The 14767-nt window shown below is 42.6% G+C and overlaps 1 protein-coding gene across 1 annotated transcript in view; it reads left to right on the top strand.

Moving 5' to 3' along the window:
* AKAP10 (A-kinase anchoring protein 10) overlaps window positions 1-14767 on the top strand; it is a 77277-nt gene that overhangs the window by 37591 nt on the left and 24919 nt on the right. Inside the window, exons 8-10 of the mRNA XM_056135731.1 lie at window positions 1103-1239; window positions 8618-8762; window positions 11902-12072. Of these exons, the coding sequence (XP_055991706.1) occupies window positions 1103-1239; window positions 8618-8762; window positions 11902-12072 (453 nt within the window). The remainder of the gene's footprint in view (window positions 1-1102; window positions 1240-8617; window positions 8763-11901; window positions 12073-14767) is intronic.

Raw genomic sequence — 14767 nt, 5'->3', positions numbered from 1 at the left:
AAAAAAAAAAAACAGCATGAAAGACAGGGCTGGGAAGATGGCTCAAAGGGCCGGAGTGCTTGACTGGTGTGCACAGAGCCCTGGGTTTGACCCCCGGAAATGCATGGTTCCCCCAAGCACGTCTGGGTGTGGCCCTGATGACCCCAGCCAGGAAGTCCCCTCCCCCCACACACACATAAAGAACATAAAAAAAGAAGTTTCTAAACCTATTTAACATTTTTTGTATTTAGTTGTATCTTAAGTTTTAAGAGTACTTTAGTGACAGATTAAAGAAACCACAGAAACTCAATATAAATTTAAAATAATTTTCTGAAAACCTAATTAACTTCTGATAAGAGTACATGTTTTTAATTATTAGAAGCTTTTTAAAAACCTTAGAATTAGATCATTGGTTCTAGTGCACAAATGTTTATAGACCAGACTGCAAAAGAAATAAAGAAAAGTAGTAATTTTTTACCCTACTATCATCACTTTAGCAATGGCTAACTGGCTAGACAGAGCTGCCTAGGTAAGCATTTGCCATAGTTAAGGAGTATATATATTAATCTCTTTGAGATATGCCATTCTAGTATAATGTTGTTGGCTTCAGATGAAATTCTTCTGTATCATTAAGCTGAGAAGTAACGTAGTGACAGAGTGCCAGTCTCACAGCGGTTACCGAGATACATGTTCACCTTCTGCCTCTTTGCTAGAATACTGTTATTTATTTGGGTTTTCTACTCCCTGTTTGTTACAAACTTCTTAGCATTTGTTCATATTAATATGATTGCATGGAGTGATGAAAATGATTAGGTATAAAAGAACTAATCTGGTTAGTGTGTTTTTGACAGCAAGAAAATACTACTGAAATTTGTATGAGTTGTAAAATGGCTGTTTTTGCTTGTTTGGATTTTCTGTTGGTTTGATTTGAATTGTTGTTTATTTCCTGAAAATATTTTTAAATTCTCTATCTCAAATAAATAAATTGCTCACTGGCATTAAATGAACAAGAGTATCCTTTAACTTTTGTACTTTATTTGAATAATTGGGACTTGTAGATTTAGATTTGATAAGAAAAATCTGCTTATAGTCTTATTTTCCTCTTTATGTTTTTTCTTTCTAGTACATGGAAAAAGAGGATGCAGTGAATATCTTACAGTTCTGGCTGGCAGCAGATAACTTCCAGTCTCAGCTTGCGGCAAAAAAGGGCCAGTATGATGGGCAGGAAGCACAGAACGATGCCATGATTTTATATGACAAGTGAGTTTTATTGAAGATATTTTCATCACTCAGCAAATGTGTATTGAGTGTTTGATACGTATGACATAAAGGTGACATAAAGTGTTTGACATGGAGCTCTCAAGAACAGCATGAAAGTCCTTTTCACGTGCTTCAGAAGTAGATCTGTTGGATGAGCACATGCTTTCTAAGCAGGAGTCCTGGGTTCAAACCTCAGTACAGCAGGTAGGGTATTTGTCTTGCATGCAGCCAACCTGGTTTCAATCTTTGGCTCCCCATGTAGTTCCCTGAGCCCCACCAGAAGTGATCCCTGATAGCGGAGCTAGTATACGGCCCAGAAACCAAAATCAAAACAAACAAAACCCTGCACTGCCTACTACTGAAATTTGTATGAGTTGTAAAATGGCTTGGTCTCCTGATCGCTGAAGCCCAAAGACTAGGGAAGCCTCCAAGAACTATGGGTCTGTCCCCCAAAACCCGAAAATTCTTTTTATATATGTGTAAAGGTTTGGGGCTCTTAGAGCAAAAGTTTCTGTTGCGGAAATGTGTATGTGAGTTGCAAGCTGGACAGTGATGCTGGAGGACAGGAAAATTTTTTGAGAAGAAAGCTCTGAATTTATCTTCGATAAAAAATTGTATGCGCCTAGCCAGAGATAACAGGGAAAGCACCCTCGGCACAGGTCCAGTACAGGCAAAGCCATCGTAACCCGGGAGACGGCAGCACTTTGAAGAAATTCAGTTTTGGGTAATTGAGAGATTAGGGGAATATAAGAAGCAGCAGAAACCAATTAGAATATATATAATCAGTGTGGAGAAGTTCTATAAAGAAGACCACACCTTCTACAAGATCATTGTGGGTGATTTTAATGCCAAGATAGGACCGAGAAGACCGGCCGAAGAACTCCAAATCGGGACCCATGGCCTAGAATGTAACGAACAAGGCGAGAGACTGTCGAGTTCATCAAGTCGACCAAGACCATCCATGGTAACTCACAGTTCCAGAAGGCCAAATCTAAACGTTGGACATGGTAGTCTCCTGGCGGAAGGTTCCACAATGAAATGGACCACATCATATTCAATCGATGGTTTTGCCTGACCCATGTCGCTGTTGTCCCAAAATTCCAAATGGGATCAGACCTCCGTCTCCTTCGTGCAGAATTCTACTTCACAGAGCGGGCAGAAAGGGCTGCAAAGTTTTAAGAAAAGAACTCCCAGAACCACCACCAGCTGGGAGCTCTTAGGCACTATTGCAGCAACACAGGAAGATGCCGTTGTTGACAACATTGACGAATACGACTGGTTCAGCACCTCCATGATTGTGCGAGGACCGCCAAGAGAGAGATAGCCACAAAAAAAAAAAAAAAAAAACCTGTCTGGGGCTGGAGCAATAGCACAGCGGGTAGGGTGTTTGCCTTCCAACCAGCCGACCCAGGTTTGATTCCCCGCATCCCATATTGTCCCCTAAGCATCGCCAGGAGTAATTCCTGAGTGCAGAACCAGGAGTGACCCCTGTGTGACGCAGGGTGTGACCCAAAAAGCCAAAAAAAAAAAAAAAAAACCCTGTCTTCGAAAACTCTTGAGCTTATTCGTCAACGTGGTTTGGCGCATGCCTCAGGCAACTGCAAGCAAACATCTGAGCTCGTGAAGCAGTGCAGAGATGCGATAAAGGAAGACCTCAAAGAGAGAAGAGCAAAAGTGTTGGCAGATGGAGCAGAAGCCGGGCAAAGCATTCGTAACACCTGCCTGTCCTTCGCCAACTACAAGACCAAGATGACTGCTCTCCAATCCTGATGGATCTATCACATCTTCCAGAAGGGCAATGGAGACGATTATCCATGAATTCTACTCAGATCTCTTCGATAGCCACGTCCACCTGCCCAATACCAAATTCCACAGCACGGATATGTCGTTCCCAACGTTCTTCCTTCCAAAATTCGACACGCCATTTTGTCAGTAAAGAAATAAACAGCACCCGGCCCAGACAAGGTCAGAGACCTCAACACCTGAAGAACCTGCCGTCAGTACTCATCAATATGCTGGCTCGGCTCTTTACACGCTACCTGTCTGAATACAAGGTTCCGTCCCAATGGAAAACCAGCAGGACTGTACTACTGTACAAGAAGGGAGACATCCACGACATTGGCATCTATCGCCCAATCTGCCTATTGTCTGTCATCTACAAGCTGTTCACTCGAGTCATCCTGAATAGAAGCCGAACACTAGATGAAGGACAACCATGCGAGCAAGCCAGGTTCCACAAAGGATTCAGCACCATCAACCATATCCACACGATAGTCAAGCTCATTGAGGTTTCTCGGGAGTTCAAGATGCCGCTCTGTCTAACGTTCATTGATTTAAAGAAGACCTTTGGTTCTGTTAAGTGATCGTTGAAGCCCTAGCCAATCAGGGCATTCAAACTCAATACATCAAGATCCTCCGTGAGCTGTATTACGGATTCACTACCAGGATCTCACCATTCTACAAAGAAATGATCATTGATGTCAAGAGAGGGGTTCGGCAGGGTGATACCATTTCACCGAAACTCTTCAGTGCCACCCTTGAGAACATCATGCGACAACTGGAATGGGAAGGAATAGGGGTGAAGATAGATGGTCAGCAACTACATCATCTCCGCTTTGCTGATGACATCGTTCTAATAACACCAAACATTAGCCAATCAGTACAAATGCTGGCTGACTTCAACCGTGAGCGTGGAAAGGTTGGACTACAGCTGAATCTCACGAAGACAATGTTTATGAGAAACAGCCTTGTTCCTGACGCTCCATTTGCTCTCAACGGAACGGTCATCTCCAAGTGCAACAGTTATGTGTACCTAGGTCAAGAAGTCAACATGACAAATGACCTGGCACCTGAGTTGCGCAGGAGGAAGAGAGCGGCTTGGAACGCCTTCAGGAGCGTCAAAGAAATAACTAAGAGGACAAAGAACCTCTGGCTTCGGGCACATCTCTTTGATCCACTGTTCTGGCATTAACATACGCCTCAGAGACCTGGGCCCTACACAGACAGGATGAGAACGCTATTCAGGTCTCCCAAAGAGGAATCGAAAGAGCTATGCTTGGAGTATCATGTTTTACTCAAATGAGAGAAAGAATCCGGAGTTCCAATCTCCTTCAACAATCAAAAATCAGGGACGCTGTCTCATTTGCCAAGCCATCAAAAATCAGATGCGCTGGACACATGATGAGATTTGGAGACGACCGCTGGACTAGAGCCATTACCGACTGGATTCCACGGGACATCAAAAGACCGCGTGGCCACCCACCTACCAGATGGGCAGACTTCGTCAATACCCTGAACAATTGGTTTGAGCCTCTTCGTGTTCCTAGAACGAACAGATGCCATTAGGCAACACTAGCATGCGACAGGGACAAATGGAGACGTTACTGGCGCCAGCTCGAGCAAATCGATCAATAACAGGAAGTCAAGTGATCAGTCTAGAATATGGAAGTAGCATTTTTCTACTTCAGATAGGCCTGGTCAGATCACTGAATTAATTACATAAATACTAAGTAACTTTTTTTATTAGTCTTCACTGGAAATGAAAGGGTGGTAGAATCTTACAGTGAATAGAATTGAAAACAACTGCTCAAGTAAGGGATCGTTGTGGCTAACTCCATCACATAGGTGTTTCCTCCTTTCACTTAAGTTTTCTTGTTCTTTAAAGAAAAATACTCGAGTCCATAGCAGTACTAAGAGAATAACGTAGAAGTGGGGAAATTTCATAGTCTTGGATACATTGGAACAGCTAAAAGCACCTTCCTAGGTCATTGTTCCTGGCCATTGGTCTGCAGACTTATGTTCAACTGTGTGAACAGTAATCACTTAGAAACTTGTATAAAAATAGATTTCCAGAACTGGGGGTGTGGCTCAGTGGTGGAACACTTGCCTTTCATTTATGAGGCCCTGGGAACCAGATGGTCTCCTGAGGAGCCCTGCGGGTGATACCTCAGCACCATGCTGGGAGTAGCCTTGAACATAGGCAGGTGTGACACCTTCAAAAACAAAAGTATAATTAACGAAAAGTTGTTTGCTCTTTAAAGATAGATTCATCACGTCTGAGGGTGACCCAGGAATCTTTACATTTGAAGATCTTCCAAATGATTTTGATGAAAAGCTAGATAAGAGATCTAGTCTAATTTTCTAATCTGCAGAATAAGAAAACTAAATCCCATGGAGGTCAGAGAGCAAATTAGTAGCAGGACTGGGACTGAAATGCAGCTCTTACCTTCGTTCAGTGTTGTGTTATTTTTAACTACTCACAGAAAGTGTTATATAAGAATAATTGGGACAAGAGCAATAGTGCTGTGGGGAGGACACTTGCCTTGCATGCGGCTGGGCCAGGTTTGATCCCCAGTACAGCAGATAGTTCCCCAAGCACCACCAGGGAAGTGATCCCTGAGCACTGCTGGTATGGTCCCCAGTCAAAACAAGATTAATTGTTCTATGAGCACTGAAATGGCAAAGGTTTATATTTGGTTAGGGATACCCACAGATTCTTATCAGGGAGGATTATTTACCATTTACTCTTTATAAGGTGATAGACCAATTTTTTTTCCACTTTTTTCTTTTTTTTTTTTTTTTTAATTTTTATTAGTGAAACACCATGAGGTACAGTTGTAGATTTACAAATTTTTGTGCTTGGGTTTCGATTATACAATGACCAAATACCCATCCTTCCACCAGTGCCCATTTTCCACCACCATGGATCCCAGTATCTCTCCCACTCCATCCCCCCCATCCCACCCTGACTCTGTGGCAGGGCATTCCTTTTTGTTCTCTCTCTCCTTTTGGGTGTTGTGGTCTGCAAAAGAGGCATTGAGTGGCAATCATGTTCAGTCCATAGGATAGACCAATTTTTTGTTGTTGTTAAGAAGATGCTGATTGATCAAAACAACAATGAGATATCATTTCACACCACAGAGACTGGCCCACATCCAAAAGAACGAAAGCAACCGGTGTTGGCGTGGATGTGGCGAGAAAGGGACCCTCCATCATTGCTGGTGGGAATGTCGAATGGTTAAGCCCTTTTGAAAAAACAGTATGGATGATTCTCAAAAAATTAGAAATTGAGCTCCCATTTGACCCAGCAATACCACTCCTGGGAGTATATCCCGAAGAGGCAAAAAAGTACAGTCAAAGTGACATCTGCACTTGTTTGTTCATTGCAGCACTATTTACAATAGCCAGAATCTGGAAAAAAACCTGAGTGCCCGAGAACAGATGACTGGTTAAAGAAATTTTGGTACATTTACACAATGGAGTACTATGTAGCTGTTAGAAAAGATGAAGTCATGAAATTTACATACAAGTGGTACTACGTGGAAAATATCATGCTAAGCGAAATGAGTCAGAAAGAGAGGGACAGACGTAGAAAGATTGCATTCATCTGGGGAACATAAAGTAACAAAATAGGAGACTAACACCCAAAAAGTAAAGTAAAGTAAAGGCCCTCCCGTTGATCGTCGATTTGCTCGAGCGGGCCCAGTAACGTCTCCATTGGAGACTTTTGTTGTTACTGTGTCTGGCATATCGAATACTCTCGGTAGCTTGCCGGGCTCTCCGAGAGGGGCGGAGGAATCGAACTCGGGTCGGCCATGTTGGCCGCTTGTAAGGCGATCGCCCTACCCGCTGTGCTATCGCTCCAGCCCAACACCCAAGAATAGCTGAGATAAGTACCAGGAGGTTTACTCCATGGCTTGGAACCCAGCCGCACATACTAGGGGAAAAGGCAGCTCAGATAGAGAAGGGAGCACCAAATAAAGGGTGTTGGGAGGATCCTCCCAGGATGGGAGATGCATGCTGAAAGTAGACTATAGACTGAATTTGATTGCCACTCAATTTCCTCTTTTGCAAACCACAGCACCCAAAAGGAGAGAGAGAACAAAAGGGAATGTCCTGCCACAGAGTCAGGGTGGGATGAGGGGGATGGAAGTGGGAGGGATACTGGGATCCATGGTGGTGGAGAATGGGCACTAGTGGAGGGATGGGTACATGATCATTGTATAACTGAAACCCAAGCACAACAATTTGCAAGTCTACAACTGTATCTCATGGTGTTTCACTAATAAAAATTTTTTTAAAAATTGAATCACCATGAGAGATACGGTTAAAAAAAAATGATGCTGATAACAAAATAGATGTTTCCAACTGGAGCAGAATAGTGGCTAGTAGGTGTCCTAGCTTTTGAGTAACCACAGAGTCGAGCTTGTTTCCACTCGTTTCCATTTCCCCATTGGGAACCATTTAAAGTTACTTTCTGGCATATTTTTTTTTATTTTGCTTTTTGGGGTCACACCCAGCGATGCTCAGGGGTTACTCCTGCACTCAGAAATTATTCCTGGCCGTGCTTGGGGACCATATGGGATTAAACCTGGGTTATCCGCATGTAAGGCAAACACCCTACCCACTGTACTATACCCACTGTACTATTGCTCCAGCCCTCTTTCTGGTATCTTTAACTGGTTATTTTCCCAATTTCATTATGCCAATTACATTGGATATAGTTCTTTTTATACATCACATGTATGTTATCACTATTCGGCATTGTCAGCCTTTTTGTATTTGTGTCATAGATAGGAGTTAGGAGATACATGCTCAGAAAAGAAAGGGTTTTTTTCTGCTTTTGATTTTTTTTTTTTGGTATTCATTTTACTGCTTACCATACTAATTACATTCTATCATATAAAGGTAAAGGTAAAGGCCCTCTCGTTGATCGTCGATTTGCTCGAGCGGGCCCAGTAACGTCTCCATTGGAGACTTTGTTGTTACTGTGTCTGGCATATCGGATACTCTCGGTAGCTTGCCGGGCTCTCCGAGAGGGGCGGAGGAATCGAACTCGGGTCGGCCATGTTGGCCGCTTGTAAGGCGAACGCCCTACCGGCTGTGCTATCTCTTGAGTTACTGTAGATTGTATTTTTCTTTCTATACCGTATAATCAACAAGATCTATTCTATTCAAAGAGTTAAAGTTGATCTACTTCACACCCTCTTTTTGTATTTTTCATGTATAATGTATATGCCTCCTAGCTATTTCATTGTGCATCTCTCCTGTGTAAAGATGTTCTTTCTGTTTTCTGGTCATTCCAGAGATGGTCATATCTTAGACTCTACCTTTTCTTTCTCACAATTCATGAACAGAGAGTACGTATAAATTAAATATGTGATTGGTTTCGTGCCTCAGTTGCTTGGCCTCAAAAATGAGGTAAGAACTAGGGTGCTGGAAGGGAGATTGGACATGAGGAGCTTTTCTCAAATAACTGTCCAAGTAGTGCTGTAATCAGCTGGGTAGCTACAGATCTGCGGTTGCTACCAGTGAGTACCAGAAATTGGTAACACTTCCTGTGGAATTTGGTTTTACTCTGGCTGTCTTTCTACCACAGGTACTTCTCCCTCCAAGCCACACATCCTCTTGGGTTTGATGATGTTGTTCGGTTAGAAATTGAATCCAACATCTGCAGGGAAGGTGGGCCACTCCCTAACTGTTTTACAACTCCTTTACGTCAGGCTTGGACAACCATGGAAAAGGTAATTTAGAACTTCAAAATGTTAACTACAAGAAGCCTTTTTGTGCGGGGGGCCATACTGGTGATGCTCGGGTTATTCTAAGCTCCGCACTCAGAAATTATTCCTGGCAGAACTCAGGGAACCCCATGAGATGCCGGAGATTGAATCTGGGTTGGCAGCATGCAAGGTAAGCATCCTACCCGTTCTAGTATCACTCTAGCTCTACAAGAAACTTTTTTGGTGGACCTCAGTAAACATAACTGGGGGAAACTTAAGTGTAGTAGAACAGTTGGAAATTGAAGCAGTGCTGTGTAGTGATTATAGTTAAAAGGCTTTGTAGATCAAGAATGTAGTTAGCAGTAGAGCATTCGCCTACAGATGTGAGCTTTTGGTTCGATCTGTGGCACCGCAAATAGGCAAGATGTGGGGATGAGTAAAGGCTTTTTGAGTCTGGCTTGGTATGTATCAACCTTAATCTTTATAGGCTAAGTAAGCTCAGAAAGTTACAGAAATTTTTTTAATGCTGTTTTTCTTATCTGGGTATTTAAAATTGTGTGTGTGTGTGTGTGTGTGTGTGTGTGTGTGTGTGTTGGACTATACCCTGCAGTGCTCAGGGCTTGCTCCTGACTCTATGCTCACTGTATTTAAAATTGTGTGTGTGTGTGTGTGTGTGTGTGTGTGTGTGTGTTTTGGACTACACCCTGCAGTGCTCAGGGCTTCCTTCTGACTGCTCACTGATCATTCCTAGCAGTGTTCAGGGGACCATATGTGGTACTGGAGATCAAACCAAAGTTGGACATTTAAAGGCAAGTGCCTTTCCCTATAATGCCTCCCTGGCTCCTTGAAATTGTTTTGTTTGCTTTGTTTTGGGGCCACACCTGGTTGTACTCAGGGGTGACTTTTGGCTCTACAACCAGGAATTATTTCTGGCAATGCTTGGGGCACCTTAAAGGATGCCAGAGATCAAACCCAGGTCAGCCTCTTGTAAGGTAAATGCCCTACCCACTGTTCTATCTCTCATGCCTCTCTCCTTGATGTTTTGAGGATAACGGTATAAGATGTTATGAAGTGCTTTTTAATGTAGTAGCCTATATGTAGCTAGCATTTTAAAATATTGACTATTGGGACTAGAGTGATAGTATAGTGGGTAGGGCACTTGCCTTGTATACAGCCGACCCCGGTTTGATTCTTGAGCACTGTTAGGTGTGGCCTCAAAACAAAATAAATTATTAAAATATTGATTATTATTACTTTTGATAGTAATACATAGCACTATTGAGGAAAATTAACAGGAATTATCCAAGCAGTTCACCAGTATGTTGAAACATTAGTTTCATCTATCATGATAATTCATAAATTAATTATGGCTGAGCCTGGCGAGTTACCTGTGGCCCATTCGATATGCCAAAAACAGTAACAATAACGGGTCTCATTCCCCTGACCTTGAAAGAGCCTCCAGTATGGCAGCGTTCCAAAGGATGAGTAAGGAAAGACTGCTAAAATCTCAGGGCTGGGACGAATGGAGACGTTACTGGCGCCTGCTTGAGTAAATTGATGAACAGCGGGATGACAGTGATACAGTGATCATGATAATTCATAAAGTGTCACTAATATAAATGATAAAATACAGAAATTTTTGAACAGCCTATTCTAATGGACCTATTCATATTTTCTACACGTTCAGTAATTACAGAACACCTAGTATAAGGCCAAGAAATTATATTGCTTATATATGTCATACATATTCAGGTGAAAAGATTAAGTAAACAACATTATATAGAATTCTAGGAATTCAGTTCCTATATGTGTGTGTATATTTCAGTTTTATAATTGTATAAATCATTGTAAAGTTGGAGTGACAGCTCCTGCCTAGAGGCATCAGTTTTTGCATAATTAAAATCTTCCTAGTTTTAAAGCAGAAGTTCTAGATCTGTATCTTAGAGAGAATGTAAACTTTCCATAGTAATGAAATAAATGCAGAGAAACAAAGTGTAAAAGTATTCTTTATTACAGGCATGCACCTAAAGAACTTAGGTTAATTAATGCTTAACTTTATCATTTATATAATGGAGAAGACATGGATAATTTGTTCACTAATATTGCGTATTCTGTGCTAATAATAATCATCGTGGAAACTTACTTAGCATCAATAATAATTATATTTTGTTTCTGAGTCACGTATTGCGGTGCTTAGTGCTTCTGTGTCCGGGGTTCACTCCTGATCATGGTTGGGAGCTATACTTGGTGCTAGTCATCAGATGAGCTGGCTGCATACAAGGCAAATGCCTTGCCCTTGTGCTATCTGTCATGCCCAATCTTTTTTTTTTTTTAAGTAAAAATAGTGTTTCGGTTTTGGGGTGTTTTCTTTTGTTTTTAAGCTACACTGATGGTGCTCAGGGCTTACTTCTGACTCTGTACTCAGGAATTACTCATGGCGGAGCTCAGGGTACTGGAGATTGAACCGAGGTAATCAGTTCAAAAGTGAAAACCAATTATATCTTAGAGACCTTATTAGTTAAGAAGAACAAGAAAAATACTGTCACTGTCACTGTCCTCCTGTTGTTCATTGATTTGCTCGAGCAGACCCAGTAACGTCTCCATTTTGACAATTGTTACTGTGTTTGGCATATCAAATATGTCACGGGTAGCTTGCCAAGCTTTGCCGTGCGGGCAAGATACTCTCGGTAGCTTGCCGGGCTCTCCAAGAGGGGCGGAGAAATCGAACTCAGGTCGACCATGTTGGCTGCTTGCAAGGTAAATGCCCTACCCGCTGTGCTATCGCTCCAGCCCAAGAAAAATACAGTTTCAAATTTTGTTCATTCCCTGAACTGTTTGTTGGTCATTAGAAATCGAATTGCCTGAGCCGGAGTAACAGAACATGGGTAGGGCACTTGCCTTGCATACTGCTGACCTGAATTGTAACCCTGGCACCTCGAGCCAGGCAGGAGTGATCACTGAACACTGTCAGTAATAAGTCCTGAGCACCACAGGCTGTGGCCTCTAGACAAACAAAAATCTGTATGTGCATGAAGTTTAAAGTTTAACAAGCACAAGTGAGAACTGCTTCGTTAACTGGTAGAAATATTGATAAAATTTTGTTTTAAAATCATTTCAGTTGTATTTATTTCAACTTTGTGATTGTACTTGTCTTCTCTTTCAGGTCTTCTTACCTGGCTTTTTGTCCAGCAACCTTTATTATAAATACTTGAATGATCTCATTCATTCTGTCCGAGGAGATGAATTTCTGGGAGGAAATGTGTCCATGACTGCCCATGGCCTTGTGGGCCCTCACGATAATGTCCATTCTAGTGGTTCTGACAGCTCATCTCAGGTACTGACCGATCTGCCTCTACCTCCAGGATCACTGTCACTGTCACTGTCCCGTTTTTCATCGACTTGCTCGAGCGGGTCCAGTAACATCTCCATTGTGACAGTTGTTACTGTGTTTGGCATATCGAATACATCACGGGTAGCTTGCCAGGCTTTGCCGTGCGGGTGAGATTCTCTCGGTAGCTTGCCGGGCTCTCCGAGAGGGGCGGAGGAATCGAACCCAGGTTGGCTATGTTGGCTGTGTGCAAGGCAAATGACCTACCTGCTGTGCTATCGCTTCAGCCCACCTCCAGGATGAAAGCCCTTCCAGTATTAGCCCTTCCAGTACCAGCAAAAAAGCCCTTTTAAGTTTTAGAAATAGGAGGGCCAGAACTGTATTTCCATGTAATGTTTTGTACCATAAAAATGTAATACTAGAACATCATAATTTTTTTGTCACTTCACTATTTACAGATAACGCTTTGGATTTCTTGACACTAGGCATTGGATACCTCCTCTTAGTTTATATGACAGTATTTTTTTTCTCTCTTTTAACAAATCATTATTTACCATTTTTTTTTCATTCTCCTTCTTGGAGAGCCCAACAAGCTACCAGGAGTATCCTGTCCGCACGCAGAGCCTGGCAAGCTCCTGGGGCATATTTGATATGCCAAAAACAGTAACAATGACGTGTCTCATTCCCCTGACCCTGAAATAGCCTCCAATGCAGCACTGGGAAGGACGAGTAAGGAGAGGCTGCTAAAATCTCAGGGCTAGTACAAATGCAGATGTTATTGGTGCCCGATCAAGCAAATTGATGAATAACGGGATGACAGTGATACAGTTGTCTTACGCACTCATTGTTCCAACACCAACCCCACCGTGACCGTCCCGTCACCACCATCCCCAGTTTCCCACCCACATGCCTTCCCCCATAAGCCTGCCTCTTAAAAGACACAAATTTACTTTGTATTCTTGTTTTAACAAAATGGCAAATGGGATTATCAGAAAATCATAAATATCATTTTGTGATTATTGTTATGTAAGACAATATTTTTTATTGCCATCAATAAGATTCTCCTTGGTATCTTTTTATTACTGTTCCATTTTTTAGTCACACTCAGCAATATCCAGGGCTACACCTGACTCTGCCCTCAGTAATTACTCCTGGTGGTGCTCAGGGGACCATCAGGGATGCGGGGGATCAGCCTGGGTGTGAGACAAATGCCTTGCCTGCTCTGCTGTCTCTCTCTTCCCGCTCTTCTCGGTATCTCTACTAATCAAGTTTCACAGCATATGACCTGCGGAATATGGTTGCTATTTTCTATATATAGGTTAGAACGTATTGTTTGCATGTAAGCATTTCAAAGGGCCTAAATGTTGAGCATAAAATACATTTTTACACTTTGGTTGACAAAAATTACATATCGTAGTTGGTCACAACTTAAAGAATTTTTGTAAATCTGTACCTGACTGGTTTCAGATCAAAAATCAGAATATTAACAACATCTCTCATTCCAGGGAATGCTTCTGGTTCCTCTCTCTCTTGTCATCTCCTCGTCAAGGTAGCTAGTAGTACTCTTGAGTATAGATGGCTTGGACAGGGGCCCGGGATCTGGCTCAGTGGAGGAGTATCTGCTTTGCAAGTGTGAGGCCCAGGTTTCGATACCCAGCACAACACACAAGCACACATACACACACAGGCGTGCATAAATTGGTGTTCCTGTACTTGCCGTTTTGGGGGGGGCACACCCACAGTGCTTCAGGGTTACTTTTGGCATAATGCTCAGGGATGTTTCCGCATGGTGCCCGGGGGAGCATGCGTTATCAGAGATCACAGCTGTGCCCAGCATGCAGAGCACATACAGCAGCCTTTTGAGGTAGCTACCTGGTCCCTGTTCTTATCATTTTTAAAAATCAAGATGTAGTTCAATAAGCCATGCAGTTTGCCAGTTTACATTGTACTCTTTGGTGTTTATTTTTTGTTCTTTTGATTGATCATGGCTTTTCCCCCTTCCCTTAATTGACGTTGAAGCAACCAAGAGTTCCACCTGCGGGGTTACACATCATGTTGTAGCACACATGGCTGTCGTGTGCATTGGAGTCGCACTTTGTTAGTCACATTGCATACACAGATGTTTGCCTGGGCTTGCACTCCTTTAATTGTGCTTATATGCACGTTATGGCCATAGTATTTGTCGAAGTGCTGTGATTCTTGGTCTTCTGTTTTGTTTTGCAGTGCCTGGGATCAAGTCTCAGGTCTCACACATGCAAGGCAAATGCTGTGCCATTGAGCTACTTTGTTGACCCTTGCCCATCTTTTTTCAGTTGTGGTGCTGATTATCAAGGGATGTACTTCTTAGCTATGGTGTTTGCCCACATCTCATTGTGTTACAGCCAGAAGACCCTTGCACCAGGGTCACAGACATCAGAGCAAAGAGCAGAGCTCTGGGGATCCTGCTCAGCACATGTATGTCACAGGCGAGGGATTCACACTTTGCCTTCCACTTTCAAGTCAGGTGTTGGAAGCCATCAGTTACCCCCTCAATTTGTAGTCGGCTGTTTTTAGTATATTTACAAAGTTTTTTAGTCATCATCTAGGTCAGTTTTACAATTCTTTTCCTACCCAAAAGAGAATCCTGATGTATTTTTAGCTGTCTCCCTGTATGTCTTTGATTCTTCTCGTCTTCTTGCAGGTTCTGTTTTTCTATTTGGGG

The sequence above is a fragment of the Sorex fumeus genome, unplaced genomic scaffold, assembly GCF_029834395.1.
Source record: "Sorex fumeus unplaced genomic scaffold, SorFum_2.1 ptg000122l, whole genome shotgun sequence".
Classification (NCBI taxonomy): domain Eukaryota; kingdom Metazoa; phylum Chordata; class Mammalia; order Eulipotyphla; family Soricidae; genus Sorex; species Sorex fumeus.
The sequence above is the reverse complement of the archived record's forward strand: the minus strand, read 5'-3'. Positions and strand labels throughout refer to the sequence as shown.